The sequence below is a fragment of the Aspergillus pseudodeflectus genome, assembly GCF_044049435.1.
Source record: "Aspergillus pseudodeflectus strain CBS 756.74 chromosome Unknown BJX68scaffold_15, whole genome shotgun sequence".
Taxonomy (NCBI): Eukaryota; Fungi; Ascomycota; class Eurotiomycetes; order Eurotiales; family Aspergillaceae; genus Aspergillus; species Aspergillus pseudodeflectus.
The window spans coordinates 489481-515981 of record NW_027263791.1 but is presented as its reverse complement, the minus strand read 5'-3'; the positions used below and the strand labels follow the sequence as shown (position 1 = coordinate 515981).

The following is a 26501-nucleotide window of genomic DNA, read 5'->3' as shown; positions in this document are numbered from 1 at the left end:
CTCGATGTCGTTGGGGTAAAGCACCAGCCCAGGATCGCTTCATCAGGTGTATTTGTGGTGATAAAAGGCCCAACGGGCTACTCGTCCTCCAGTAACAAGGGCGCGGAATCTGGTGAGGCTGAGGGCCGGGCGAGGCGGACCTGATACCTGGGGTGAGCTAAGGGCGTTCCGCGGCTGGTTATTTGGAGGAATACGTATAAGTTAGGTTGGATCTGACCATATATGATACGTAACTTACGAGTGCTTCTTCCTCGAATGGAGCGCATTGTCCACTGATACAAAAGGAAGGCTGAGACTCATATTCTCGACGTGACGACGTGACTGAAATTTGTTTATCCGCCAAAGGGAGGCTATCGGCCCATGGTTCGGGTTCAAAAGGCCTCGAATTGGGGAGAGAGAAGAATTTTTCATACAAATGCTTTGTCCTCTCTTTATCAAGACAGATACTTGACAACATAGGCGAGAATGGATGCGTTGCCCCGGGGTTGTGTTGGATGGGAGAAGTGGGCAAGTGCGAGGGAGCGGGAAGTTGAGATTGCTTTCCACCTCTAGACTCTGAGGAACCTACGCTATGGGGAACATTCGGCTGACGGTGTACAATCTTTCCAGATTCTTTGCTGCTATAGCACTCATTCTTTCATCTCTTAGCTCAACTTATCTATCTATTTATCCGTATCATTCAACATCTGGCACCAGTCTGAAAAGCCCACAAGCTCTCACAGCTCACCCGTAAGACTTTCCCAGCACACGGAGTTTTGGACAAATTCACACAAGCTCTGCCAAAGTTAGGCAGCAACTCCTGAATCCGCAGACAGTACTAACGCCTGCCCAACTAGGAAAATGGAAATGGAAATGGAAATTGAAATGCAAGAAGACCCGGACCTCGACCTCGACCTCGACCTCGCCAAGCACACCATCTCCCAATTCAAAGCAGAGATCCTCGCAAAGCTGAAGCAGACGACAGAGGTAATGAAGCGCATGGCCGACGCAGCCGTTCTTGCGGGTGATACCGAGGACGCCAGCCAGAATAGACGGGCCCTTCTTGCGGACGCAACTTCCGGAATCCTTGGGCTGATGGAATTGCTCGAGGAAGCGGAGAAAATGCGAGAGGCTCAAAAGGTTATGACGCGAGACGGTCCCTCCGACGACGAGGACGAGCTGATGGGGAAAATCATGCTGCTCAAGCCGGCCTTAACCCGGATGATGATGGGCGAAAAGGTTGATGAGGAGTTGCATTTTTGTCACGAGGTGATCACGGAAACTGAAAGACCAGCAGCCGGCGGATCCTGAAGAGGTCTGGGAGCCCCAAGAAGGTATGCAGCTCTGATCCATTTTCTTCCAAGCATTGATCATGGTTACTGACCTTGGTGATGTGGTCATAGCTCGAGAACTTCTAAGCCAAGAGGAAATGGATGACGCGGGCGATGAGGTAGGGACGAAGCGAGGATACAAGGACGAGGAAAGCCAGGATGAAGCGAAGAAGAGAAAATTGGATTAGACTGTTCCAGGGACTTTTGCTATCGCGGATGTTCTGGCTCTCACCTGTCACGAGCAAAATCCATACCGAAGCTTAATGCACCACTCCCAACATCGAATTTCTGTCCATCCCTACCCACTCTGTGATTAATTGCCTAAGACATAGATGTTTAAGCCTTTAGATGGGCACCTAAATAAACGTTTTAGTTAGCAGCTTGAGCACTGGAGCCGTTAGTATATCGCCTGGATGGCCCCATTGACTCAATCGGCCTGGCATGTCTGACCATAGATTAGGCTACTACCAAACACAAAGTATCCTCGCTAGACAACGAATAAATCCTTGATCTTAAGACATTATGACATTCCACGTACTATAGCTAGGCCCCCATATCCCCATCAACTTATAGGTCGCAAGCTCCACTCCGCTCGGCTACATAACCAACAGGGTATAAACTCAAGCAGCTGGATCCCGATTCGCCTCCTCCATCTGCCTCTTAGCCTTGTAGATATCCTTGGACATCTTAACGGGCGCAACGCCCGGCGTCTCGAAGACGGCATCAATCTCCTCAAGAGATAGACCAGATGTCTCAGGGAAGACAAAGTACGACAGCACGAGCTGGATCGTGTTGTACACAATGTACACGACCCAGATCTTGTACCCGATCTTGTTGATTCCCTGCGAGATTCCGTACGTTTGGACGGCGCCGGCTCCGCCCTGTAAAGCCGTTAGCTTGTGGCCTAGATTGATGCCAAGTGGAAAAGGAATTGATATACCTGGATGAGACCGTAAAGACCCATTCCCTTCGCACGCAGCGGGAGCGAGAGGATCTCGACGGGGTAGAGGTTATGCATCGTCGCGATGAACATGGCGGAGAAGGTCTGGTACAGGTAGATCCAGAGGATCGTGAGGCCGGCAGCAGCCTTGGATCCCGTCACATCGTACTGCCATGATGTAATAGTCGTCGTAGTTTGGAAGAGAATCATAGTACCGAGGCCGACAAAGATCATAGTCCGACGCCTGAGGCGGTCGATGATTAGGGCGCCGACAGCTGTGAACACGAAGTACACTGCGGTCGTGCCAAGCTGAATTCCTAATTGGGACATGCTGTCCTTGACGCCGATTGTCTCAAGGGCAGGAACCATCTAATGGAGTTTCTGGTTAATTCTTTTTGTTCTTCTCTTTGCCTTGGGGTTGGGTTTGAGAAAGGGGAGAGTTAGGGTTGGCTTACGTAATAGGTGATGATGCCGCCGCCGTTCCACTGCTGGAAAACCGAGTATAGAACGAGAACGAGGAGACGGTAGTGGACTGTCTTCTTGAAAAACACGGAATAATCCCAGAAGTTTTGATGTCCAGCGCGGTCATTCTCAACCGAGGCTTCCATCTGCTGGACCATAATGTTCACAATAGGCTGGTCCACGTCGCCGCTGGTGGTGTGGTATTTGGCAAGGACCCGTTTCGCAGCATCTCTATTGCCTCGCATGATGTAGTAGCGAGGCGACTCAGGGCAAAGAGTGTAAAGACCTAGGCAGACTAGTGCTGGGAATACCATGTTGAGGTAAAGTGGAAGGCGCCAAGCCAGATCACCCTCGATCTGGGAAATGGAGATCATCGCACCAGTCATCACCAAGCTACCTACAGCGCCAACGCAGTCAGCAACTACACGAATTTTCTGGCCAGAATTGCCGTACCTATCTGGAAACAGGCTCCAAAGAGGCCCACATACAGCCCACGAAGATGTACGGGGGATACTTCTCCGATGTACTGAGACGAAGATAGCAGCGCAGAGCCAAATCCCATGAGGAACCGGCCCCCCATGAAGACTTTGATATTCGGCGACTGCGCCTGCATAATCGATGCCGCAACGACGAGCAAGTTGCCAATGAAGTTCACGCTGCGACGGCCAATAACATCGGAGAGGGAGAGGAAGGGGGAGCCGCAAACGGTGCCGATATTCATGAGGGCATTAAGCAACCCGTAGGTTCCACCACTCGTTCCGAAACCGAAATAGTCGTGCCAGCCCTGAATAGCATTGATACCACCAATGACAGCCCAATCGACGCCAAACCCTGCCTGGTTGCAGCCCATCACCAGCAGGATCCCCAATAGGCGGAGTCCTGCCCACGATTTGAGATCCAGGGACTCTCGGGAGAGCTTTAAGAGATCCTCCTCCGTCAGACTGGCGAGGACGGCTTCTTCGACATGGGCGGCGGACTTGGGAGGAAGTTCATCCTCCCTGGTCTCCGTGTGGACGACGGTCTCCTTCGTCATGGCGACTAGCGGCAGTAGGGCAGCAAGCAGAGAAAAGAAAGAGTCCTCCCCGTGGGATATTTCGAAACAAACAAGTCCCTGGACACACGGAGAGTATGGGGAGATTCGACCGGGGTATTATATTCCTGGTTCGAAATTGTCGACAGACCGCCACCAACAATCCCCAGCACTCGGAATGCGGCCATGATTCCTTTTCACGCTAGTTTCGGGGCCTCCAGATTAAACGAATGATCACGAGCCGGAGCCTCGAGAACCAGCAAGGTTCTGGATTCGCCCATCCTGTTTTCCAGTCACGGCTTGCGACAATCCTGGCCGTCCACGAGAATGGCGAGGGCAAGACATTAGCCGGGGAAGCGAAAGAGGCGTTGGCGAATGGGCTCTCAGTGGACGACTCGACAACCCAGGAATCCCCAGACTCCACATCAAGCTAGCTTGATCAAGTTAAGCCCTTGCCCATTTTGCCGGGGTTGGACTGTCTTGGGGATGGTTGGACTCATTCTTCATCATGCCGCCGGCCGCTAAATCGGAGCCCACCAGAAAACGAGAGGGGGAAGCGCGAAAGCAGCGGCCAATTTCCGCGAATCGGAGTCCTGCAACGGGAACCGGGTAAAAGAGATGCAGCACTTCTCCAACTCATGTCAAAGTTATTGGATCAACGGCGCAGCTATGATCTGGCTCTCTTGTCCGTTTTGATCCCGGGGGACGGGCCGTGTCGCCTACGTTCTTTGTTAAAGGGCCTCGTTTCGTTTTGGGTTGCTGTAGATTGGGAATAGACATGTCCGAGCTCTGGTACGAAACACCCGCCAGCGGGTGGGATGAAGCCCTGCCTGTGGGAAATGGCCGTCTGGGGGCAATGGTCTATGGGAGGACCGACACCGAACTGCTCCAGCTCAACGAGGATTCAGTCTGGTATGGAGGCCCGCAGAATCGTCTCCCCGAAGATGCAGCAGAACATTTACCACGGCTTAGAGAATTGATTCGCAATGGCGCTCACAATGAGGCCGAGAAATTGGTTACCCGGGCCTTTTTTGCTTCCCCAAATAGCCAGCGCCACTATGAGCCCCTTGGTACTCTGTCCCTCGAGTTTGGACACCTGCTTGACGACGTGAAAAACTATCGGCGGTCGCTGGAATTGAAGGAGGGCATCGCCCATGTGCAGTATGAATGCAATGGAGTCCAGTTCCATCGCCAGGTGCTGGCGAGCCATCCCGATGGCGTACTGGCCATGCGGATACAAGCTTCTCAGCGCACCGAGTTCTTGGTCCGCGTCAGTCGATTGAGCGACGTGGAATACGAAACGAACGAGTTCTTGGACGATATAGTGGTCGACGACCAATCTATCTCCATGCATGTTACTCCCGGCGGCAATGGAAGCAATCGCGCCAACTGCAGAATAACAATCCGCTGCGAGACTGACGACCAAGAACCGGGAACAATCCAGCGACTTGGTAAAAACCTCATCGTCAACGCAAAGGACGCACTGGTCCTGATCGCAGCGCAGTCGACGTACCGACACAAGGACATTGACCGAGCAACAATTGCGGACTTGGAGACTGCCCTAGCTCACTCGACAGACGACATTTGGAAACGGCATATTACGGACTACCAAGCCCTATATGGCCGTCTGGAGCTGCAGCTCGGTCCAGATGTGACTGATATTCCAACGGATCGAAGATTACAAAGCGCGCGAGATCCGGGACTCATCGCTCTATATCTCCACTACAGTCGCTATCTACTGATATCCTGTAGTCGACCGGGTAGTGACGACGGCTCTGATCGTGTCTTACCCGCAACGTTGCAGGGTATCTGGAACCCATCATTCCACCCACCCTGGGGCTGTCGCTATACCATCAACATCAACCTGCAGATGAACTATTGGCCCGCCAACGTGGGTAACCTGTCAGAGTGCGAGCAGCCGCTGTTCGCCCTGCTCGAACGCCTTGCTGAAGCTGGCACTGAAACTGCGCGCAAAATGTACAGCTGCCGTGGATGGACAGTACACCATAATACCGATCTGTGGGCGGATACGGCCCCTGTCGACCGTTGGATGCCGGCCACTCTGTGGCCTCTCGGCGGTGCCTGGCTCTGCATCCATATCTGGGAGCACTTTCGGTTCACGGGGGATAAGAAAGCACTCGCCCGCATGCAGCCCGTTTTGCGCGGCTGCGTCGAGTTTCTGCTAGATTTCCTGGTAGACGATGCCTCCGGTCAATATAAGGTAACCAACCCGTCGCTTTCCCCGGAGAATACGTTCCGCGATGGAAAAGGCGAGGTAGGAGTGTTGTGTGAGGGCTCAACAATCGACATCCAACTGGTGCGTGCCGTCCTGGAGGCATTCACTTCAGTACTCGAGGTTCTTGGTCTTGAGGACGAACTCCTCCCCGGTGTGCACGACACGCTTCGCCGCTTGCCACCACTGCGCATTGGCTCTGCAGGGCAGATGCAAGAGTGGATGTCCGATTATGACGAGGTCGAGCCTGGCCATCGCCATGTCTCACATCTGTGGGCTCTCTATCCGGGCAGCGATATTACGCTCGATTCGACTCCCGACCTAGCCAGAGCCTGCGCGGTCACTCTTCAGCGACGCCAGGGAGCTGGCGGCGGTCATACAGGTTGGAGCAGAGCATGGCTCCTCAACCTGCATGCGCGTCTGAGGGACGCAGATGAGTGCGCGGAGCATCTCGAGCGACTCTTGGCGCAGTCAACGCTTCCCAATCTCCTGGATACGCACCCGCCTTTCCAGATTGACGGGAATTTTGGCGGCGGTGCCGGGATCTTGGAGATGTTGGTTCAGTCACATGAAGAGGGTGTCATACGACTACTCCCCGCTTGTCCGGCTGCGTGGCGAAGTGGACGCCTTCGGGGAGTTCGGGCGCGTGGTGGGTTCGAGTTGGAGTTCAGTTGGGAGGATGGAGTCATTCGGGGGCCGGTTATTGTGAAGTCGGAGCTGGAACTTAGGGCTGTAGTCTACTATCCCAACAATGGGCCGCGGAAGGTCATCGAGGGATCGGGAGTCATCGTCCTTGCCGATGACGGGGATAATTAGACTGCTAAACCCAAAATCAAGAAAAGAAAGCCTTTAATTATTGAGTTTGAATCATTTAGACGGGTCGGAAGCCGTTTGACTTGCTTTTTCGGCAGTTTTGAAGCTAAAATTGCGCTTCGTCTTGTGGCGCTTTTAGGGAGCTTCAGCTTCATCCCCAGAGCAGCAGCCCCTCCCCCAAACCCCGCCGGGAAAATACCCAAGGATGTTTTCCAACAATCACGGAGCTCCAATATGCGGCCAAGATTTATTTACCCGAATAAAGACCCGAGTAGTAGGAAATGTTTGCTCCAGGCGTTGATGGCGACTTCTTAAGCTCTTTCATAGCAGACTCGGTTGGGGCAAGTGCAATCGACAACCGGGACAACTATCATGGATTTGACTCCAGTGCAAGACGTCAAGGGCGCGCTGCGCAATGACTTTTTCCACGGCTATGCGACTGCGGCGCCTCAAGTCGAAGGAGCTTGGAACAAGCATGGAAAAGGCCCCTCAATCTGGGATACATTTGGCCATACTCCAGGCAAGGTCAAGGACAACAGCACAGCTGACGATGCTGTAAGGGCCTACGACTTTTACCGCGAGGATGTTGCTTTAATGAAGTCGTACGGCGTTAATGCCTACCGATTTTCATTATCTTGGTCGCGCATTATCCCTCTTGGAGGTGCCGAGGACCCCGTCAATGAGCAAGGCATCAAATTCTACCAAGATCTCGTTGATGAACTCCTCAAGAACGGAATTACGCCATTTGTGACGCTCTTTCATTGGGATGTCCCTCAGGCTTTGGAGGACAGGTACGGAGGTATGCTGAACCAAGAGAAATTCGTGCCTGATTTCGTCCGCTATGCCCGTGTCTGCTTCGAAAGCCTGCCACGGGTCCGCCACTGGATTACATTCAACGAGCCTGGAGTGTACTCGCTAGCGGGGTATGCTGCCGGAGTCCACGCCCCAGCACGATCCTCCTTCCGAGACCTCAATGAGGAGGGAGATTCTTCCACGGAACCGTTCATCGTCAGCCACACAGAGCTCGTCGCACATGGCCATGTGTCCAAGCTGTACCGAGAAGAATTCAAGGAACAACAACAAGGAACGATCGGCATCACTCTCCACGGTAACTGGTCAGAGCCTTATGATGAGGAAGACCCTCGCGACCAGGAAGCAGCCGAAAGAGCACGCGAATTCGAAATCGCCTGGTTCGCCGACCCTCTGTACAAGACTGGTGACTATCCTGCCTCGATGCGAGCCCAGCTTGGCGATCGCCTCCCACGATTCACGCCTGAGGAATCTAAGCTGGTCCTTGGAAGCTCAGAATTCTATGGCATGAACTCGTACACGACGTTCTTCGTGCAGCATAAAGACACCCCTCCAGATATCAACGACCATAAAGGAAATGTTCATGTTCATGACACGAACAGCAAGGGCGTTTCTCGAGGTGAAGAGTCCGATACAGCTTGGCTAAGAATGGCGCCAGGCGGCTTCAGGAAGCTGCTCAACTGGATCTGGAACCGGTATCACGTGCCCATCTATATCACGGAGAACGGCACAACCGCAAAGGGAGAGACAGCTCCCACGCCGGAGGTCCTCAATGATCAATTCAGAATCAGATTCTTCGAGGGCTACGTTGGTGGAATCGCCCGCGCGGTCAAGGAGGATGGTGTCGATATCCGGTCATATTTCGCCTGGACATTTACCGACAACTGGGGTAAGTTCTCAACCATAAATTCCTCTCGTTCCGTAACTGACAAAGATAGAATGGGCTGCTGGTTACTCTGATCGGTTTGGCTGCACATTTATCGACTTTGATTCTCCGGAAAAGACGCGGTACCCGAAGCAGTCGGCTTATTACCTGAAGGCGCTGTTTGAACATTTGATTTCATCATAGAAACCATATCCATTAGGCATATAGCAGCGTAGAATGCATGCATAATCTGGTTTTGGGCGTTAAAGAACTGAAAGATTGCAATAAAAATGGAATTAAGTTTAAGGGAACTTGAAGAGGCGGTATAAATACAGAGAAGAGCCCGCGTAATGAAATAGCATTACGATCAATACAGCATGTCAATAAAGGCGGCACAGATTGGCAGATTTATTCTTGTTTCCCCGACAGCCTGACCGACCTAGATAGCTTCAATTCGACTTGATTAGGCTCAATTCTCAAGGGACAGCAGAGCATGATGCGTCCCTTTTCACAAAGAGTCTGCATATACTGCAGGCTCTCTCGTCGCTCCTTTGCCTCTGCTGTGCGCCCTCCAACCGCTCCGAAACCCAGCCCGGACATCAAACACATTCGCCAGAACCCCGAGATCTACTCCCAGAATTGTCGCGATCGCAATTACCCCTCGCACGCCGATTACCCCTTTAAGATACAGCAACTCTCCGACGAGCTCCGTCAGATTGACCAACAGCTTATACCCTCTCGATCTCGAATAAAAACGCTCGAAAAGACTATCGGTCGACTCCAGAACCCAGCCACCGATCCCAAAGAAAAGGAACAAGAGCCCGCTCTCCGCGCCGAAGCTCAACAGTTGAAAGAACAATCACTGGCACTCACGAACCTCTCATCATCCTTTACTGAACAGATCAATGAGCTCGCGCTCTCTCTACCAAACCTCTCCTCCTCACACACCCCCGTCGGGTCCGAAGCAACCCTCGTCGAGTACCTCAATTTCGACCCTCAATCGCCGCCCTCCTGGGTACACAACCCTGACGCTTCACGCTCTCACGTCGCCATCGGCTCTACACTTGGTCTCATCGACTTTGCGAGTGCCGCAACAACCACCGGGTGGGGTTGGTATTTCCTCATCGGCGATGGCGCCATCCTCGAGCAAGCCCTAATCCAATACTCTCTGTCCGTCGCCCGGCGCCACGGCTGGAGCCCAGTATCTCCACCATCGATCGTCTACTCCTACGTTGCAGATGCATGCGGATTCCAACCGCGCGACCAGAATAACGAGCAACAAATATGGGCCATTGAGCAAGCGGAGAAGGACAAGTCAAAACCACAGCGGTCTTTGACCGCTACAGCTGAAATTCCTCTCGCCGCCATGCACGCCGGACGAGATCTCGACCCATCTACACTTCCTCTCAAGCTCGCCGGTCCCAGCCGTTGCTACCGCGCCGAAGCAGGCTCGCGAGGCGTGGATACAAAGGGCCTCTACCGCGTCCACGAATTCACCAAGGTTGAGATGTTCGGATGGGCAGATAACGCCCCCACGTCCTCCTCCCCATCCTCAGACGATCTCTTCGAAAACCTCCTCGCCGTACAAAAGGAAATTCTCACATCCCTCCATCTCCCCTGCCGCATCCTCGAAATGCCCACCACGGACCTCGGCGCCAGCGCCACACGAAAACGCGACATCGAAGCCCTGTTCCCCTCGCGCATGCGTGGCAACGGTCTCGACGACGCCTGGGGCGAGGTCACCTCAGCATCCATCTGCACAGACTACCAGTCCCGAAGGCTAGGAACCCGCGTCCGCGGAGGCAGCGCCAAGGAAACCCGGTTCCCCCACACCGTCAACGGTACCGCAATGGCTGTGCCGCGAGTCTTAGCCGCGATTTTGGAGAACGGCTGGGATGCTGATCGGCAGGTTGTTGTCATTCCCGAGGTCTTGCGACCTTACATGGGCGGTGCGGAGGTTATTGGGAAGTAGATGGAACTTCCGATACAATCCTTGCCGTGTATAATTATGTATCTCACCTGTACTATACTCTATCTTGCCACACTATAGCGAACCACATCCTTGATATCACGGAACTTGGGCAGGGTACAATTTCATATAGGCTTAGAGCTATCACATCTGCATATCGTACGATAGACATCGATAATTGTCCCAAAATCAGGCATCGTCTCCAATCCCCAAGAGTACACCGAACCACCCGCCCACACCAAGTCCAAATCCAAGTCCCGGTCAGACTGGCTGCCTCGTACCAAGTCAAAACGACTCCAACAATACCAGCCTCCTAGTACACATAAAGATGGAGCTCGAAGACTGCGCCTACACGAATCGGGAAGCCGGAGATTTGTTTTTTTAAGGCTTCGAAGGCATCTCGAATATTTCTCGGGATGAAGTTTGGGGCCCAATGTTAGGTAGGGCTAAGGGGCTAGGTAGCTAGGCGCCTTGTTTTCGGTTCCATCCATTGCTAGATTACCTGTCCATATGTATGCTGCATGGGAGGTACAGTAGTAGAGCTTTGACGTGGCGGCACTAGGGTTTTGGCGGGGGGTCCAGACTCGAGCGTCGCTTGCAGGGTTTTGTTAAGGTTGGGAAGCCTTTCAGGGGGGAAAGGCCTTCGAAAATGAGATGCTTCTGCCCTATCTATTTCAAGATTATGAGTAAGAATAGATATATTTGGTTTTCTCTGCTATTTTCCAGTTCGTCTCCGATTCCAGCCCAGGTCCTGCTGGGTTGCCTTGATGCCTCACTCGGCCTGTAAGCTGTGCAGGCAGCCTGCATTCAAACTCATACCATTAGCCCTGCCATTCTGCAGCCCAATAACTAATACCGGTAGCTTTCGAGTATCCTGTACATTTCCTCTGAGCTGCTTAGAGAATAAACCCGGTACAATAATACCAACATGATAGGTACCGCCAATGTTTTCAAAATGGTACAGGAAGGGTCAGAGGAAGACCCCAGAGTAACAATAACAAACAAAAGCATTCATCACTTCATCAGATTGACGTAGCTGTCGTGTTCAGAAGAAGAAAATAAAACAAAATCCGAGATAAGAAATGATAATATAGAATCCAACAAAAAGCGCAATCATATCTGGGGTCATAAGTCATGAAGGGGCGGGAAAATAGGAAGACTCTGGGTATCGAGTGGTGTCATATCAGTCATAAATCATTCCCAAGGGATATCTTCGTCTTCAATCTTGATGCAAGTCAGGTAAGGAATGGTGTCGCTAAATTCGCCTCCCTTTAGATCCAATTCGAGAAAATTCCGCATGAGCGGCTTTACAATTTCACGGGCCAGCCGTTTAATTTCGTCCATCTTGCGCTCGAAGCGCTTGAGCACTTCACGCGTGTAGAGCGACTCCGACGACGGTGTCGGGTGGACCTTGAGGAACTTTTTGACATCTTCATGCGAGAGGTAGGCTTGTGTCGATGAGGAACCAATGAGACGGTAGACACTCGCAGAAGAGACTGCTGTCGTGGCCGTAGATGCAGGGTTTGTCGGTCGGGGTGCAGAGGGAGTCGAAGGTGTCGCCGTGGATACCGCCCGGGTGGTATGAGCGCGGTCTGCGGAGTGAGCGTTGTTCTTAAGGATTGATGGGGGTGGTGGGGTCGTGCTATCAACAAGCCACTGCCGAAACAGCGAAACAGCAAGCCAGTCCAGGTAGGCGTTCTGGGGACTGACACGCTCCCCTCGAGACGTGGTGAGCGTAAGGCGGAGGAGCTTGGAGTCAATGCGCGCCTTGAGGTCCTCAAGATCCTCAAATTTGTCCTCAATAATGTCCAGCACAACAGGGGGAAGCGGGGAGTAAGGTCCGCTGCGCAGGTGCGGTTGCCCTGCAGGCCACTGGCCTACGACGTGAATAAGGGCCTCAGAGAAGATGACACGACTTCGCGCAAGGTACCCTAGTTTGAGGTAGCTTGGCGGATATTTGGCGATTTGTTTGAAGAGTCGGGATCCGAAGCCGAGAAGGTGATGGTCCACGCGGGGACCAGTAACGGGTAGGGCATCGTACATATCCGCCAGGGCTAGAAGGGACTTGCATTCTGCATATGCAGTAGCGATGTTGATGTTGTTAAGCATTGGTGGATGGTTATAGAAGAGCCGGAACAGGTTGTCATAGTCACGGAGTATGGGGTCCATCGTCCTCTCATTGGTCGTGTGCGTGTTTGCTGCAGCCGCCGCTACCGCACTCGACCTATGTGGCAGATGGATAACGGATTGAAGACCGGTCAGGTTTGCCATAGAACGGGCGAATCCAGTATGCGTGCTTGATGGTTTGGTAATTGGCGGCGCATATGGGCCAAATTCGCTAGCGATTGCTCCAGTGGTACTGGGAGGCTAGCAGGAATCATGTAAGTTGCTGTCGGATCTCATGCACAGGGGGGGAAACGGCACATACTTTCTGAACCAGTATCGGCTCCTCATCCTCCCCTTTGTTTTCCCAATCTAGTTCAAATCGCCATCGTCTCTTCTCGGGCGAGAATTGAGTTGTCCCGGTGTCGGAGGGTGCCAAGGTGGAGCCGTTGGACAGCGATGAAGCATCCTCGCTGATTCTGGACAAGGTGCTCGTATCCGGATGGTTGGACGGCCGGATCGCGACAGCCTGTCGCGACCACTCCTCCTGGGTAGAAGTCTCGAAGAAGCCAGAGCATTGCGCGAGTATGAGGCGATGTAGAAGGTATCGATTCTCCTGGCGACCAGCGCGAATAACTAGCTCGACATCGCCAGTGTGAGTGAAGACCGGGAAGTCATTCTGAGGCTGGTGAATCAATCCACCGTGGTGAGAGCGACTCGAGCGATGTCGCCGACTCGAATGCGAGTGACGCGACACGGATGACGGGGCACTTTGCGGGGGTAAGGAGCGATCAAGCACTTGGGCTTGAGAGACCATTTCGGTGGGTGTAATGGGCACAGAGGCCTTCGTTGGCATAGTATGAGAAAGTACGGTGGCCAAACACCAGAGAGGTTGTCGGGTGCGTCATTCAAACAGGAATCGCACACAGAGGGGGGAGTTTCGTAAAAGGTATCGAGAATCCGCCAGCGAGGTAAGGGAGCGGATCGCGAACTTAAAAGGAGAGCGACACACTAGAACTATAGTCGAGGTTAGTATAGCAAAATAAAAGAGTCGCAAGGTAAAGACGAGAGCAACAAAGGACAGGGTTAGAACTGACAAAGGGGCGGGAATCTCCGAGGTTCCAACTAAAGGCGATCCATGGTGGCGGATTCAGGAGACAACGCTTGTTGACTTGAAGATGATTTGTTGTGGTGGTGAGAACCAAAGACTCGGCCTGGAGTCACGAGATCGGAATTAAGAGCTCCTTATCGTGTCCTGCCACGTGATACTGTACTGGCCTGAGGCTCCATGGATTCGGTTCCTGCTCGCCCGCTGATTCTGGTCGTTATCTGCGCTGACTCGCCAGGCTCTCATTGCTTTTTCTTATGGCTGCAGTTCTTGCCGTCCGTGGTCCCCGGAGCCCCTGCTGCTGATATCGATCCCGACCAGCCAATCTCTACCTACCTCCTCGTCCTCTCCCTCCCCCGACCTTCTCCTCTCAAGGATGGCGAGTGGTGGTGTCATGCTTGGACGTCCTGATCCAGAAGTCTCCGTTCAGTCCTGCTGTCCTGGTGCAACGCCATGAGCAAAGGCTGCTATACTTGTCGTCGCCGCCGCATTATCTGCGACAATGGGCTCCCCACGTGTCGGAAGTGTCGGGACGCGGGGAAGGACTGTCTGGGGTATCAGAAGCCGCTTGTTTGGGTCAAAGGTGGAGTGGCTAGCCGGGGCAAGATGATGGGTCGCAGTTTCAACGATATCAAAAATAATATTGATGATAACGAGGGCCCTGAAACATCCGTTCAATACGCCTCCGCCGAGTGCTTGCCTGACAGTGCGGGTTCTTCGGCTTTGATACACCCCGAACAACCCATACCCGATGGCAGCGAAACCGACGGCGAGAAGCTGACACGGACAGCTCGCCAGCAGGAGCTTATTACTTTCAACAGTGTCCCGACGCCAAAACCGCTCGTGGATCCATTGTTCAAGGACTGCAATCGGCTGTCCAGGTTTTATATCGATCACTGTATGTCGTTGACCGCTCTCTGCCCAACCCTTTTTATCTGACCCGTGTCGCTTGGTAGTCAATCGGAACCTTGCAGGAGTATTGACGCTCTACTCCGAAGTGAAAAATCCGTTTCGAGATCTCATTTCTTTGGTGGGGGACTCCCCCGTCATTGCCCACTCTCTCGCGGCCATGGGCGCCTTGCACTACGTTATTGTAGCAAACGGGGAATTTTCCCCCATGCCGTGGCCCGCAGAGATGGCATCAGCGAGCAGTACACCCTCTCCTCCTGACGGGGCTAGGCCGACCGAGCTCAGCTCCTTGTCCCGTCGTTCGTTTACCCAGGTGTACGAGCACTTTCTGGCAATGAAACACCGTGCCCTACATCAGCTGTCGCGGGACATCACCGACCCCTCACTTCGAAATGATAATAGGACGCTAGCAGCGATTATGGTTCTTGCTTTGATGGACGCGATCGAATCGGGGCACGGGGCATGGAAGTTTCATATTGAGGGGGCAAAGAAACTGTTAGAGAGTCGAGAACGGATCACCCCTACCCAAAATCATACACAACCTATGATAAGTTGGCTGGATGATTTCGCTACTGATGGGTGTCTTGTGTGAGTTTCATAACATCATACACAACGACACATACGGAACTTGTTGATCTAACCTCTTACTCAGAATCCAGCTCATGGGCGCCACTCTTGCCCGACCCGGTTCGCTTTCGAAGCCCTTCTATACTTCAGCAATGGGGGCATCCGTTCTCAAACGCCTCGAGCGGACGTCATGGGTCGGCTGTCCCGCATATCTTCTAGAAGCCATTTTCTTCGTGCATGCATTTTTCGACCTTGAGCTGGCCGACGACCCCAGCTCTCAACCGAGCACCGTCTTTCCCTCCGCATATCTCCCTCTCGGTTCGAACCCGCTTCAATGTCCCGAAAACCTCGCTAGACACATCCAAGCCTTCGACCCCGTGGCCTGGGCAGAATCGCTTCAAACCACTCTCTTTTTGCCAGACCTATCTATGCGAATCGCCCTTGCCACCAGCTACAAGGCAGCAGTCTATCTCTACGCTACCCGAGTCCTCTCCCGACCCCGGCCCGGCGCGACAACCGTCTCCACAAACTTCGGTCTTCCCCCAGATCACGCCGAGGTCGCGGCTCTCCTCATCCACCAAGTTACCCTAATCCCCTCCACTGACCCACACTTCAAATGCCTCATCTGGCCCTCCTTTATCGCGGGCGCTGAGTGCAGAGACCCCACCCAGCGCCCCTTCCTCCTCCAAACCCTCCGCACCCTCTACTTCCACATTACGAGCGTCAACGTCCGAAATTCCGCCTGGGTTCTGATCATGATGTGGCGCAAACGCGATCTCAGACGCGAAGAACGATCGAAGCTCCGTGCGGATCCAGATCGAGAGAGCACGGTATTCTCCACGGCTTCAACATCGCCGTCCTTCACCGCTACTACCTCTATTAATACCCCTTCCACCGCAACTGCCACTCCCTCCACGGCAACTCCTCTGAGTACTAACGACGACTACTATTACGATGATGATGACTTTGACTGGATTCAAGAGCTAGATGATTCCCAGATTGATTGGCTCTTTATCTGATTCCTGTCTCTATATATATACGCCACTGTGTATCTATGTGCATATTTTCTCGATTATAATACCCTTTATGTAGACCTGGTTATCCGTTTCAAATGCACTACTGGGAAATAGGACTTCTACTGAAGAACCAAGTATATATGAAGAGAAAAATGGCATAATCGAGCCATATAAATCGATTCCCGCATTAGCAAGTGTCTCGCCAGCGCATATATATATACCAGGCCTCAAGCATCCGATCAACAAAAGAGACTGATATAATGGTATAATGGATATATATATATATATATATATATATCTGGTATACAAGAGAAGGGTGAAGTAAAAGGGATAATAGAAGTAATAACCGTTTCAGAAGCGGGATATATGCGAGCGTACTCCTTTCCATCTAAATGCAGCAGAGATGAACCAGAAGAAATGAGATCAAATCGAGCAACGGAGGTTGGGATAGAATGGGACAAACGAGAAGCGTAAGGATATTTCAGAAAACACACGAGGAAGAAAAGCCAACCGCTCATGATTTGCAAATGAAATGAGATATGCAAGACTAGGTAGTAGCGCTAAGAACTAAATTGCATGACAAATGGGGGGCTTCTTAGACAGATGCAGACAGGAACAAATGAAAAAAAAAGAGCTATAGTAGTAGCAACCGGCACGGGTCTCATAATCAGGTAAAACCAGCGAAGAACAACAGGTTGAGGATAAGAAGATTCCAAGGACATATTTGCCGGTGGTTGAAAGATACAAGACACACACAAAGGGAGATATGGCGGTCCACGAGGCCTATAATCACACGCAAAATGATAACGGATGAAATCAAACGTGTAAATCAGGGGAATCCATGTATAACTTGAGAAAAACAGCAAACTGGAATACCGCGACCCTGCGCAGTAGACACCAGGGTTCATGGGAGAAGGAAAAGCGGGGGAGTTATATGCTGAACTTATGGGGTTATCTGTATCAGTCAAGGAAATGTAAAGAAACAATGGCTTTCAGAAAACCGCGGCTAGGCCATTTTTCGAATGACGTCGGCTGAACCGCTTTTTCCCTTTGACAGAATCGGAGTCGTTCCCTTGGTGCTTAACAAGAGTTGCCCGACCTGATGGTGCCGGTTCATGAGGCGTCTCCGAACCTCGGTCGAGAGTGTTGGCATGACTTGACAATCCGGAAGATAGGTCGCGGAAGGTCTCGTCTCCGGAATACGGTCCATTACTTTGTTGGGCTAAAGCCATCTCTCGTGCACGATCAAGCGCGTCCAACCACTCCTGTGCAGACATGGCGGTTGTACCAATGTTGCTTGATGAAGGCTTAGGGTCCTCGAAGACGTAGTGTTTGTCGCGCTATGTAATGGTTAGTCAATTGATCTTTCGGGATTAGGTCAGAAGAGGAATTCCTACAGTATCCACGATCCAACAAGACACCCCCTTAGCATCTGTCGATGTGCGATAGTGCGTCCCAGGCGCGAGTAGAGACAGCTCCAGTTTCGCCTTTTTCTCGTCTCCTCCGGCGGCTGCCATGATTATCCGCCCAGATGAAGTAATCATGACCAGCCGTTGCCGCTTCTTAGTTGTGCTGCCTCCAAAAAAGCGCGAGAATTTCTTTGGGGCTTCATATTCACCATGCTTTGACACAGGGCTGTGTGAGGCCGGAGATGAATGCACCACTAGGTTGCCGAGTTTCAAGATCCTCTCGTTGCTTTTCGTTAACACGGGGGACCACTCGATGTCAAGTTGGCTAGGAGCCGGTAATTCGGTAATCAACCTAGGTACCACGCGGGAACTTGTGTTTGAGGGCGCCGTGTTGATACTGGGCGGGAAGCTATCCCCTTCCGAGCCACCGTTGAGCTTAATGGGCTCGCGGGGTGGAGGAGTGTAAGCTTTTAAGCGCGGCGCCTTTTGTTTCCAAAGATCTGTACCCCATGTCACACCTTGGAAGAACTCATGGTTTTTGATGTGTTCAATGGGGAGACGCCGTGTAGGATCGAGGACGAGTAGACGCTCAACGAGGTCGCGGGCAACAGCAGGAAACCCGAACGGGAACTCATAGTCCAGCGCAACAATTTTCTGAAACGTTTGGTATTCATTGCCGGCTTTGAAGGGTGGCCGGCCCGCCAAAAGTTGGTAGATGATGCAACCGAACGCCCAAAGATCACTTGCTTTGCAGGCATTCTTGTCTGTAAGTAGTTCGGGGCTAACGTATTCGGCTGTTCCGACGAAAGAGCTAGCACGCTCCTCCTCCGGCATATCCGAGTCCAGCTGTGGTATCCCGCCCGTACTCTGCGCAGGTTGTTGAGTTTTGAGAATCTTGGCCGTCCCAAAATCGGTAACCTTGATATGCATCTGGCTGTCAAGCAAGACGTTTTCCGGCTTAAGGTCTCTGTGAATGACCCCCCGCTTATGCATGTAGTCAATCGCATCTAGGATCTGAGCGCCGTAGAACCTCGTGCATTCTTCATCGAACGAGGTCATCCGCTTCAAGACACCCAATAACTCGCCCCCTTTGCAAAGATCCAGAACAAAATAAAGAGAGCGTTCATCCTGAAACGTATAGTATAATCGTACAATTCCTGGATGATCGGTGAGACGATTCAGTGTGTCCTTTTCGATGTTGACATACTTGACCTTTTTCTCTTTGATGATGTGCCGTTTATCTAGAATCTTTATCGCATACTCCTTGAGTGTCTGTCGATCTGTCCCAAGCACGACGGTGCTGTAGGAACCCTCTCCAAGAGTTTGACCAAAGGAGAAATCTCGAACCCCTTTCTTAATGTACCGCGCGACAGGTTTTCCGTTGGCGTCGATCTCCTGTCTTACTGTAACCGCAGCGCCACGATCTTGCCAGTCTTCACTGCTCGACATCGGACCATTCTCCATGCCATAGGGCGAACCCGACAGCTGTGGGGGGCCTCTAGCCCGCGCCTGAGACGGCTGGCGCATCACCGCTGCTCCGTTCACCGGGGGTATATGTGTCGTGTGATAAGTACGGTCGTTATGGCTGCTATCGCGGATGGCTACCCCGGCTTGGTAAGCCGCAGAGCCTCCACGAGATTCGGCGCGTGCTAGACTTTCTGAAGCTGACGAGGCCGCAGAGTCGGTTCGGATTCGATACGAACCTTCTCGGACGGTCGACGCCGGTGTATTGCCATTCGAGAATATCGTCGATACAGGGCGAGAAGAGCTCGGCGGTGGGAGATGTTGCGGTTGGGAGGGGAAGGGAGAGGCGTAATGTGGAACGGGTTGCTGCTGGATATCGGGGTGGTATGACTGGTAGGACATTCGGTTCTCGGCAGGGGGGGTGAACGGACTTGTTGAACTGGCTGATTGCTCAATTACTGGCAGATCGTCTTTGGGATTGACGGAGTCTGTCGACGCTGAAGGAACAGCACTAGCAGCGGGAGTTGACGCATCCTCGGAAGAATGCAATGAGGCGTTATCTGGATTCGCTATACGTAGCCCGCCCAGAGACTGGGAGAGGCTTATATCTCCTTCCATGCTGAGCGCGAGTGATCGGAGCACTCGTTAATGGATACCCAATAAACCGGCTCAGGGGTTCCTGATCGAATCGAAATGGAGAGGTTATGTGGGGAGGACGGTGGATGAAGGTGGAACGGAAGAGCTATATTGCGTGGTCTGAAGCTCGGACACGGCGACACCTCGAAACAACGAACGGAAAGCGAATAGACGAGCGATCAAGGCGATAAGGAGAATGATATGCCTTCAGGCTCGACTGGGAGGACGTGTTAGGGACCTGAGGAGAGGCCGACGGACTAAGGCGGCGGTCGGAGACGGAGCGGACGCTGCATGATCCAGCGGAAGCGGAGAGAAGAGGGGTTGAGGAGGAGTGCGATGCGAAATAATGCACTGCAAATACAGAAGAGAAAAGAAGGATAAAAAGCGAGCGAAAGAGGATGCCGAGGGGTAGGAAGGGGGAGGGAGTGCGCGGAGAGAAAAAGAGGATGAGGGAGAGGGCGAAAGCGAGAGTAGCGTAAGTAGAGGATTCGAGGCGGAGAGATCAATTATTATTATTAGTTCGAGCAACCATTTCTCCAACTTCGCAGTCTCGGTAGCCCCCAAAGTGCAAAAGAACAGGTTTGTCATTCTGAGAACATCATGTTGACAGCGGTTCTTAATATTAGCTTATGCTAATAATAATTAATGCGCAGTTCCGCGTTTGACTGGGGTGGATTATCATGTTGTTATTCTTAGTTAGGCAGAGGCATTCGTCACGTCTTGACTGGGCCACTCCACTGCAGTGTCATCACTTTACTCTTTGTCTATTCTGTAAATGCCCAGGAATACCTCGCTGCAAACCATATAAGAGGCTCCTTATATAGGGAGTTTGCGAACACACCACCTCGTGGTCCCATACAACTTCCTCTTCGGGAAATCACCATGGCACCTTCCTAACGGGGCTCACGACCACAACCTTGGCATTTAACCTGAGATAACTAACCAGACACAGGACACTATGGATGTAGTCGTAATGTCTATAATTCATCCTCAAGATGCTCCGACCTAAGCCTACTTGCATTGCTCTTACTGAGGACGACGTTTGCTATCACCTTGAAAGCATCCTCAAGCGGAAGGACCAGTTTACGAAGTGGTATCGACAGGGCGCAGGCTCCGGCAGCAGTTATGACGGCGATGATGATGATGGCCTTTTTCTGGACTCAGACACGCTCTCTCTCCCAGAATCGCTCTTTGAATCGGACTGCGATGACTCGCGATCCCCACCTCTTGGAAATGATGACACGCAAGAGAACAGAACAGGCCAGGGTGAGGATGAGGGCACAGACAGAGACAGGGACAGAAACCAAGACTGTCAGGCTATTGTGAGGGTTGAAAGAGACCTAGCAAAGAACACAATTGGGGTTCCTCTGTTGGGGATTCCATCTAACCCAAGCAGCAGGTTGCTGGGCCAAATGTTCACCCCCCAACAATGCACTCACTTATTTGCTCACTCACTTAACCACCACCCAGCTGCCCTCTTCCCACTGAGGCTTGCCATATTCTCAAACACTCTCGAGAGAGTTTTCTCGTCAGTGATCCCAGTTCCTCTTCAACTTGGCGAGGAAGAGATACTACCTATACCACAAGCAGGTAATTCCAAGGCACCTTGCAGCTGTTTCCACTACTTAACAAGTTCTGACATGCTATTTTCTCTCTCAGAAAGTTATCACAAGGCCTTGTTTCTGCTAAGTGCACAAGAGCTTCCACCAGTGATCAACCCCCGCCAACACGCACCGAGCCATTTACCAAGAATCAAGCTCATTCCTTGGAAAGCTTCACACTTGACAAATAACATGGAGCACGCGGGTCAAGATGGATCGGCTTCTTCAAGCAGGGATTCTCATGGGTTGGGACCCAACGAAATCAATGCCTTACTTGAGGCAACGCAGAACCATAGTGATGCAAGGCAGCCTTCGCCACCCCAGACCATCGACCCTCGCTCGATTGAAAGGCGCTCTAACACACCCAAGGAGGCCCCTAAAAGTCGAGCTAAGAAAGGGAAAGCTAGAGCAACCTCCGACGATGCGAATACAAAGAATGGTGGCCCTAAAAACACCGTTTCCCGCGCCACTCAGACTGACCCGGACATGGGAACACACGTGCAAGCTAATGGGGATATGCGCGTGAGTATCTAGCTCTAAGACAACAATTCGATGAGAGATTACTTTGACTGACTCACTTATTAACACTTCTTTCGTCGTAGCAGAACCCTTTGCAAGAGCAGGAAAACATAGCTCCCGGCGGAGGTGCCAGCCCTCCTCCACAGCAGCTCTGGCAAGATGTGTTTATGTCCGCCATGTTCCCCGAGCAGACCGCTCCGAGATATGATCCCTCGGGCCAGGCCCGCAGAGGTATGGTTAGAATCGACAACCCACCAGCAAGAAGGGGCAGAGTAGCGCGCCCTCAGCAGGGAATAGTACGTTGTCCGTTCATAGTGTATGCAATAGCACTGCTGACTGCTTGCGAAAAAGGCTGGACAGCTCGTTCACCCGACCATGGTGGATGCTACTGTCTTTCAGGAGTACGTCCATCTATTGATCGCAGAGCTCGACCGTGCGCCCTAAGCCGTTGATGACGCCTGTGAAATCAAAGATCACCGACAGAGTCGTCCGGCTTGCTGTACCTTCTTGTTTCCCTTGAAGTATTGGGCGCCATTTCTCATTCGTCATGTGCCATCAGCGTTTCTTATGGATACAGGAGTAGGTCATCATTTCACCGAGAAGGAGGCGATCAGGCGTCACAGTCAAACTGCGGAAACAGAGAAGGAAACCACTTGTATTCTGAAGAGTGTTAACAGGAACGGGCTGGAAATGTTTAATTGCGAATTCAGGAACCTCTATCATCTGACCATGGTTGTACTTAGTCATTGAGCTTGTCGATAAGAATCGCCAATGCACCATATGGTGCTCGCTTTATTGGTGGAAGTATGCCAATGGACATCCTAATTCCTTCAGATGATCATGCCTTGTTCAAGACATAAGGCCCCCAGCCTCACAATGTCGACATGTAATGAGAGGTGTCTAGCTCCAAGACGGCGGGAGAGATTGGAGCTGAGCCCAAATAGCCTAACCACCATACACGTGACAACTCATACATAGATGCTGAACCACTTTTTCCCCTTTGGCTCGAGAATAGTCTATCGGAGTCTTTATTAGTGTACTCTTATCACTTAGCGAAGTCCAGAGTCCAGATGGTATACGAGTATGTACAACGTTCTTTACTTATTTATAGGCCAGTTGTCTCAGATGGGACCCGTGGACGATGAGGGGCCGTTAGTCTCGGGTCGGGGCTGTACACAGTCTCACGATGCTGTCTGACTACGCCCGCATTCATCTATGTCTCACGGGGCAATTGGATGACTACAGGCGTTTTCTTTGGTACTGAGGTATGTACCGTGTATGATACTAAATTTGATGAATCTAGTATGTGTCTTCGACTGGAGGCGACTGAGACTAACCAAGGGAATATGTGTATAAATTGGACCAGATTCTAGAATGCGGGTAAAAGTAGTAGCTCAGAACATAGTATGCTAAACATGGATCTCCAAAGACCGCTTCGGAAATAAGGTAAAAGGTGAGTAAAGAAGAAAATGGGTCGAAAAGAAGAGAAGGGGGTGCGAAGCAAAAAAGAAGGCCTCAAGCCGTTGACCGTGATCTTTATCTAAATCTTTTAATCCCGCTCCCAGCCCGCCTATAGTGGTTATCATTTCAGTATTAAAGTCGACATAGTTCTATAGAAAGCCATCAAGCGCTCGTAAGGAAAGAGTTCCGTGCTCTTACTGCGCCTTGTTCTTGGCGAAGATCTGAGCGCCGTCAACGAGGCGTCGCTCGGTATTTTGGCGGCCGTTGACGAAGTCGGGGTAGTTGAGTGTGAGCTCGACGGAGCCGTTGACGATGTTGTCGACGGCCTCGACACCGAGCATGAACGAGTGGTCTTGGTTACCGACCTCGTACCGCCAGCTGCCGAACCGACCACGGGACCAGATGTCCATAGCCTGCAGCTTGGGCAGGATCTGAGTGAGGGCTCCCTCACGCTCTAGAGAGGGGGTGGGGTAACCGTGGTCGAAGCGGCGGTGGTAGGTGGAGACGATCTCGTCGCCGGGCTTCAGCATCTCGGTGTTGACGAGACCCTGGATAGAGTCGGCAAGAAGAGTTTCAATGTTGACAGGCTTCATTGATGACTCGGAAACCTCCAACATGATGGACCAGTAGGGGCCCTCCTGGGGCTCAGTGTTCGTGGGCTTGGAGCCATCTGCGAGCTGTAGGGTAGGAAGCTTCTTAGAAGCATCAGGCTGGTTGTAAGGGGAGTAGTTGGAAAAGATGGTGGCACGGTAGAAGGGGCAGTCGTCCTCGGGGAAGTAGAGCTAAGAAGAAGAAGAAGTTAGAACCAAAAGCCCGGATTTCAAAGAGCAGAGATGAGAGTGACTTACCCAGCACTTGTCGCCAATGCGCTCGGGGCGGGCACCGCGGATACCGACACCAATGACGTGAGTGGAAGAGTAGAAGAGTTCCTTAGTAAGGCCTACCAATTCCTGGTCGCCAATCTGTTCTGCGAGGTAGTCGACAGCCATGGTGGAAACAAGCTTCTTGTAACCAACGGTTGTGCCATCGCCGAGCGTAACGGTCTTGTTTCTGGCATTCACCTTGGTGACCTTGCCCTTCTCACCGAAGCGAGTCTTCTCCTTGGGAAGAGTGTTGGCAACGGCGATCCAGATACCACCGGTACCATCACGCGCGGGGAAACGGAAAGTGGCATTAGGACCCCAGTTGCCAGCGGTCTTGTTGAGAATGACGTTGGTCGTCACGGCCTTGACGTTAGGAGCGGCAACACGCTCTCCGAGCCAAGCGCATTGCATCTAAAGCACACAATGTCAACGGGTTGTCGCTTCGCGAGAATCACAGGCGTGCGGAGTTCACTAACCTTGGTGGTGGGTACAGCCCAGACCTTGTAGTTGTATGGTCTCATGAAAAGATCGGCAATTCCTGTTCCCATCATGCGCACAATCCACTCGTCAAAGTCCTTGGGCTTCGTGTTGGCCACACGAGCCTCGAGAGCAGCATCGATCATGCCGTCAATGCACTTGACCTGGTCCTCCTTGGGAAGCATGGAGATGTTGTTCTGGAAAGGGTAGGGAACCCATTGTTCTTTGCAACGGACGTAAGAGATACGCTGGTGCTCGTACCAGTCGTCATCCTTGGGGAGTGCCTCGTTGATGCAGTCATCGAAGTACTTGTAGTGGGAGAAGATAACGTGGCCACCGACATCGTAAAGCTGTGCTTGGGTTAGCATCGAGATTTGGTCCAACCGCAAGCAATTGAGTTCAGAATATAAGTAGCACGTACGAAGCCTTCGGGTGTCACGTCGGTGGAAGCAAGACCACCGGGAATCTCGTTTGAGTCAACAATCAGCCACGAGGGGCCATCCTGTGATGGAGAGTTAGAGATCGAATTTCGTGCGCAATGAGATGAACGGGCCGTACAATCTGGTTCAGACGCTTCGCGGCACCCAAGCCAGTTGGGCCAGCACCAATGACGAGGACGTCAACAGAGCTGTCGAGAGCAATGTGGTTAGTTCTGTCAAAGACCCCTGAGATCGCATCGCGGAGAGAGCTCCTTACATATCGGGGTGGGTCATCCTGCCTTGTAGGATATCCTGGAAGCTGGGAACGCGGTTCAAAGTCTTGCGGGCTAGACTGAGCATAGAAGAGAACGACACTGCAGAGGAACTGCAGTACTTGAACAGGCAGAGGGGTGTGTTGGGAGGAAAAGAGGGAGACGGTGAGGGAGGTGGGTGGGCGGAAAGGTACAGCAATAATTAAGAACGGCGGGCAGGCGGCGGGCGGTCGAACCAGAAACGCAAAACGTGACGAAGCCGGCTGGACTACTGTGGGGAGTCCTGTTAAATTGTTTCAAAATTCGACCCGAAAAGCTGAACGTCTCAAGAGCTTTACGTATCAGGGCGATGCCAATAATAATATTAAAATTGCCTGGAACGGCAATAATTTCAAGAGATTCCATTCACACTGCAAAGGTGGTTGCGATTGAGCCCTGGAAAGGGGAGAGCTAAAAAAAGGGGAGGTCGAATCAAACCCCAAGCCTTGGGATTCTGGAGTCGCAAGATGGGTCTGATCAATGCCTCTTTCCTCTGGATATGATGGTCATTTTCTTGGTGACCAACCATCCTCTTGTTTCCTTGTCTTCTTGCGCCATCTGCGCTTGTTCTGGTATCTCGTTGGATCAAGCACAGAAACCGCCGAATCTACCCTGTGTCTTTTTGCCTCCTGGGAGATTACATTTGTGAAGGGAAAGCCTCGGACAGTCCTCAGGTTAAGGGGTTTAATTGGCCCCTCTTGATGCTTATCGTTGTTTCTGAATTGGGATGTTCTCTGCAAAGGGACCACGCGGAACCCTGAACCAAGCATGGGCATGGACCTCACTAAGGAATGTTCGATGGCTGGTGAACCCTGAATTTGCGCCGCTTTCTTTCTCCGGATATCAAACAGATCCGCTTCGAGTCAAAAGCGAGCAACACCCGCTGTCAAACAATCGAGGACCAGCCACGCTAAGATATCCGAAGCCACTGACTATTGTTGACCGCATCCTATCTGATGCTTGCGGGGCTTTCTTGACTTCGCATCGCCATCACTAACATCATTTTAGCCTCAAGGACGTGCAATGAAATTTCATTTCTTTCAGTCTCGATCTGAAATCATTGCATAAATCGTGTAACGATAGACGGCCGGCCGGGTGGCATCGCAGAAATTTGTGGCACGTCGACCTTCTTTCTTCAAGGATACACCTGGTAGAGTCGTAAAGCACAGAGTCAAGGCATATGGATATTATTTGTAAACTTGTCCT

The 26501-nt window shown here is 52.0% G+C and overlaps 9 protein-coding genes across 9 annotated transcripts; 4 read left to right on the top strand and 5 right to left on the bottom strand.

Annotated features, from left to right (window-relative positions):
* Nucleotides 1-840: 840 nt before the first annotated feature.
* BJX68DRAFT_265614 (uncharacterized protein) lies at nucleotides 841-1498 on the top strand (the record flags this gene model as incomplete). The annotated part of the gene is made up of 3 exons (XM_071045286.1): nucleotides 841-1218; nucleotides 1277-1313; nucleotides 1383-1498. 3 exons carry the CDS (start codon nucleotides 841-843, stop codon nucleotides 1496-1498), a joined length of 531 nt encoding a protein of 176 aa, XP_070900555.1.
* A 345-nt stretch (nucleotides 1499-1843) lies between these two features.
* On the bottom strand, nucleotides 1844-4176 carry BJX68DRAFT_274999 (putative MFS sugar transporter protein). The gene is made up of 4 exons (XM_071047755.1): nucleotides 3166-4176; nucleotides 2706-3109; nucleotides 2251-2619; nucleotides 1844-2191 (listed from the first exon to the last, which is right to left on the bottom strand). Exons 1-4 carry the CDS (start codon nucleotides 3743-3745, stop codon nucleotides 1931-1933), a joined length of 1614 nt encoding a protein of 537 aa, XP_070900554.1. The 5' UTR covers nucleotides 3746-4176; the 3' UTR covers nucleotides 1844-1930.
* A 344-nt stretch (nucleotides 4177-4520) lies between these two features.
* Nucleotides 4521-10435, top strand: BJX68DRAFT_274996 (uncharacterized protein; the record flags this gene model as incomplete). The annotated part of the gene is made up of 8 exons (XM_071047754.1): nucleotides 4521-4601; nucleotides 4635-4757; nucleotides 4794-4850; nucleotides 4884-4961; nucleotides 4992-5012; nucleotides 5052-6740; nucleotides 7119-8491; nucleotides 8998-10435. The coding sequence occupies 8 exons, from the start codon at nucleotides 4521-4523 to the stop codon at nucleotides 10433-10435; spliced, it is 4860 nt and encodes a 1619-aa protein (XP_070900553.1).
* Nucleotides 10436-11136: 701 nt separating this feature from the next.
* BJX68DRAFT_234667 (uncharacterized protein) lies at nucleotides 11137-13770 on the bottom strand. The gene is made up of 3 exons (XM_071039782.1): nucleotides 13633-13770; nucleotides 12861-13552; nucleotides 11137-12799 (listed from the first exon to the last, which is right to left on the bottom strand). Exons 2-3 carry the CDS (start codon nucleotides 13389-13391, stop codon nucleotides 11627-11629), a joined length of 1704 nt encoding a protein of 567 aa, XP_070900552.1. The 5' UTR covers nucleotides 13392-13552; nucleotides 13633-13770; the 3' UTR covers nucleotides 11137-11626.
* A 78-nt stretch (nucleotides 13771-13848) lies between these two features.
* BJX68DRAFT_57777 (Zn(II)2Cys6 transcription factor) lies at nucleotides 13849-16289 on the top strand. Its single transcript, XM_071049434.1, has 3 exons — nucleotides 13849-14541; nucleotides 14600-15140; nucleotides 15205-16289. The coding sequence occupies exons 1-3, from the start codon at nucleotides 14097-14099 to the stop codon at nucleotides 16136-16138; spliced, it is 1920 nt and encodes a 639-aa protein (XP_070900551.1). The 5' UTR covers nucleotides 13849-14096; the 3' UTR covers nucleotides 16139-16289.
* A 320-nt stretch (nucleotides 16290-16609) lies between these two features.
* BJX68DRAFT_57735 (uncharacterized protein) lies at nucleotides 16610-17243 on the bottom strand. The gene has a single exon (XM_071049432.1). It carries the CDS (start codon nucleotides 17041-17043, stop codon nucleotides 16696-16698), a length of 348 nt encoding a protein of 115 aa, XP_070900550.1. The 5' UTR covers nucleotides 17044-17243; the 3' UTR covers nucleotides 16610-16695.
* On the bottom strand, nucleotides 16891-19738 carry BJX68DRAFT_57742 (PDPK1 family serine/threonine-protein kinase). The gene is made up of 2 exons (XM_071049433.1): nucleotides 17533-19738; nucleotides 16891-17475 (listed from the first exon to the last, which is right to left on the bottom strand). The coding sequence occupies exons 1-2, from the start codon at nucleotides 19624-19626 to the stop codon at nucleotides 17128-17130; spliced, it is 2442 nt and encodes an 813-aa protein (XP_070900549.1). The 5' UTR covers nucleotides 19627-19738; the 3' UTR covers nucleotides 16891-17127.
* Nucleotides 19739-20240: 502 nt separating this feature from the next.
* On the top strand, nucleotides 20241-22813 carry BJX68DRAFT_234662 (CDC26 family anaphase-promoting complex subunit). The gene is made up of 4 exons (XM_071039781.1): nucleotides 20241-21234; nucleotides 21304-21767; nucleotides 21851-22060; nucleotides 22116-22813. Exons 1-4 carry the CDS (start codon nucleotides 20640-20642, stop codon nucleotides 22206-22208), a joined length of 1362 nt encoding a protein of 453 aa, XP_070900548.1. The 5' UTR covers nucleotides 20241-20639; the 3' UTR covers nucleotides 22209-22813.
* A 284-nt stretch (nucleotides 22814-23097) lies between these two features.
* Nucleotides 23098-25572, bottom strand: BJX68DRAFT_57637 (protoporphyrinogen/coproporphyrinogen oxidase). The gene is made up of 6 exons (XM_071049431.1): nucleotides 25262-25572; nucleotides 25124-25193; nucleotides 24987-25067; nucleotides 24565-24915; nucleotides 24074-24499; nucleotides 23098-24007 (listed from the first exon to the last, which is right to left on the bottom strand). The coding sequence occupies exons 1-6, from the start codon at nucleotides 25342-25344 to the stop codon at nucleotides 23420-23422; spliced, it is 1599 nt and encodes a 532-aa protein (XP_070900547.1). The 5' UTR covers nucleotides 25345-25572; the 3' UTR covers nucleotides 23098-23419.
* Between the last annotated feature and the right edge of the window lie 929 nt (nucleotides 25573-26501).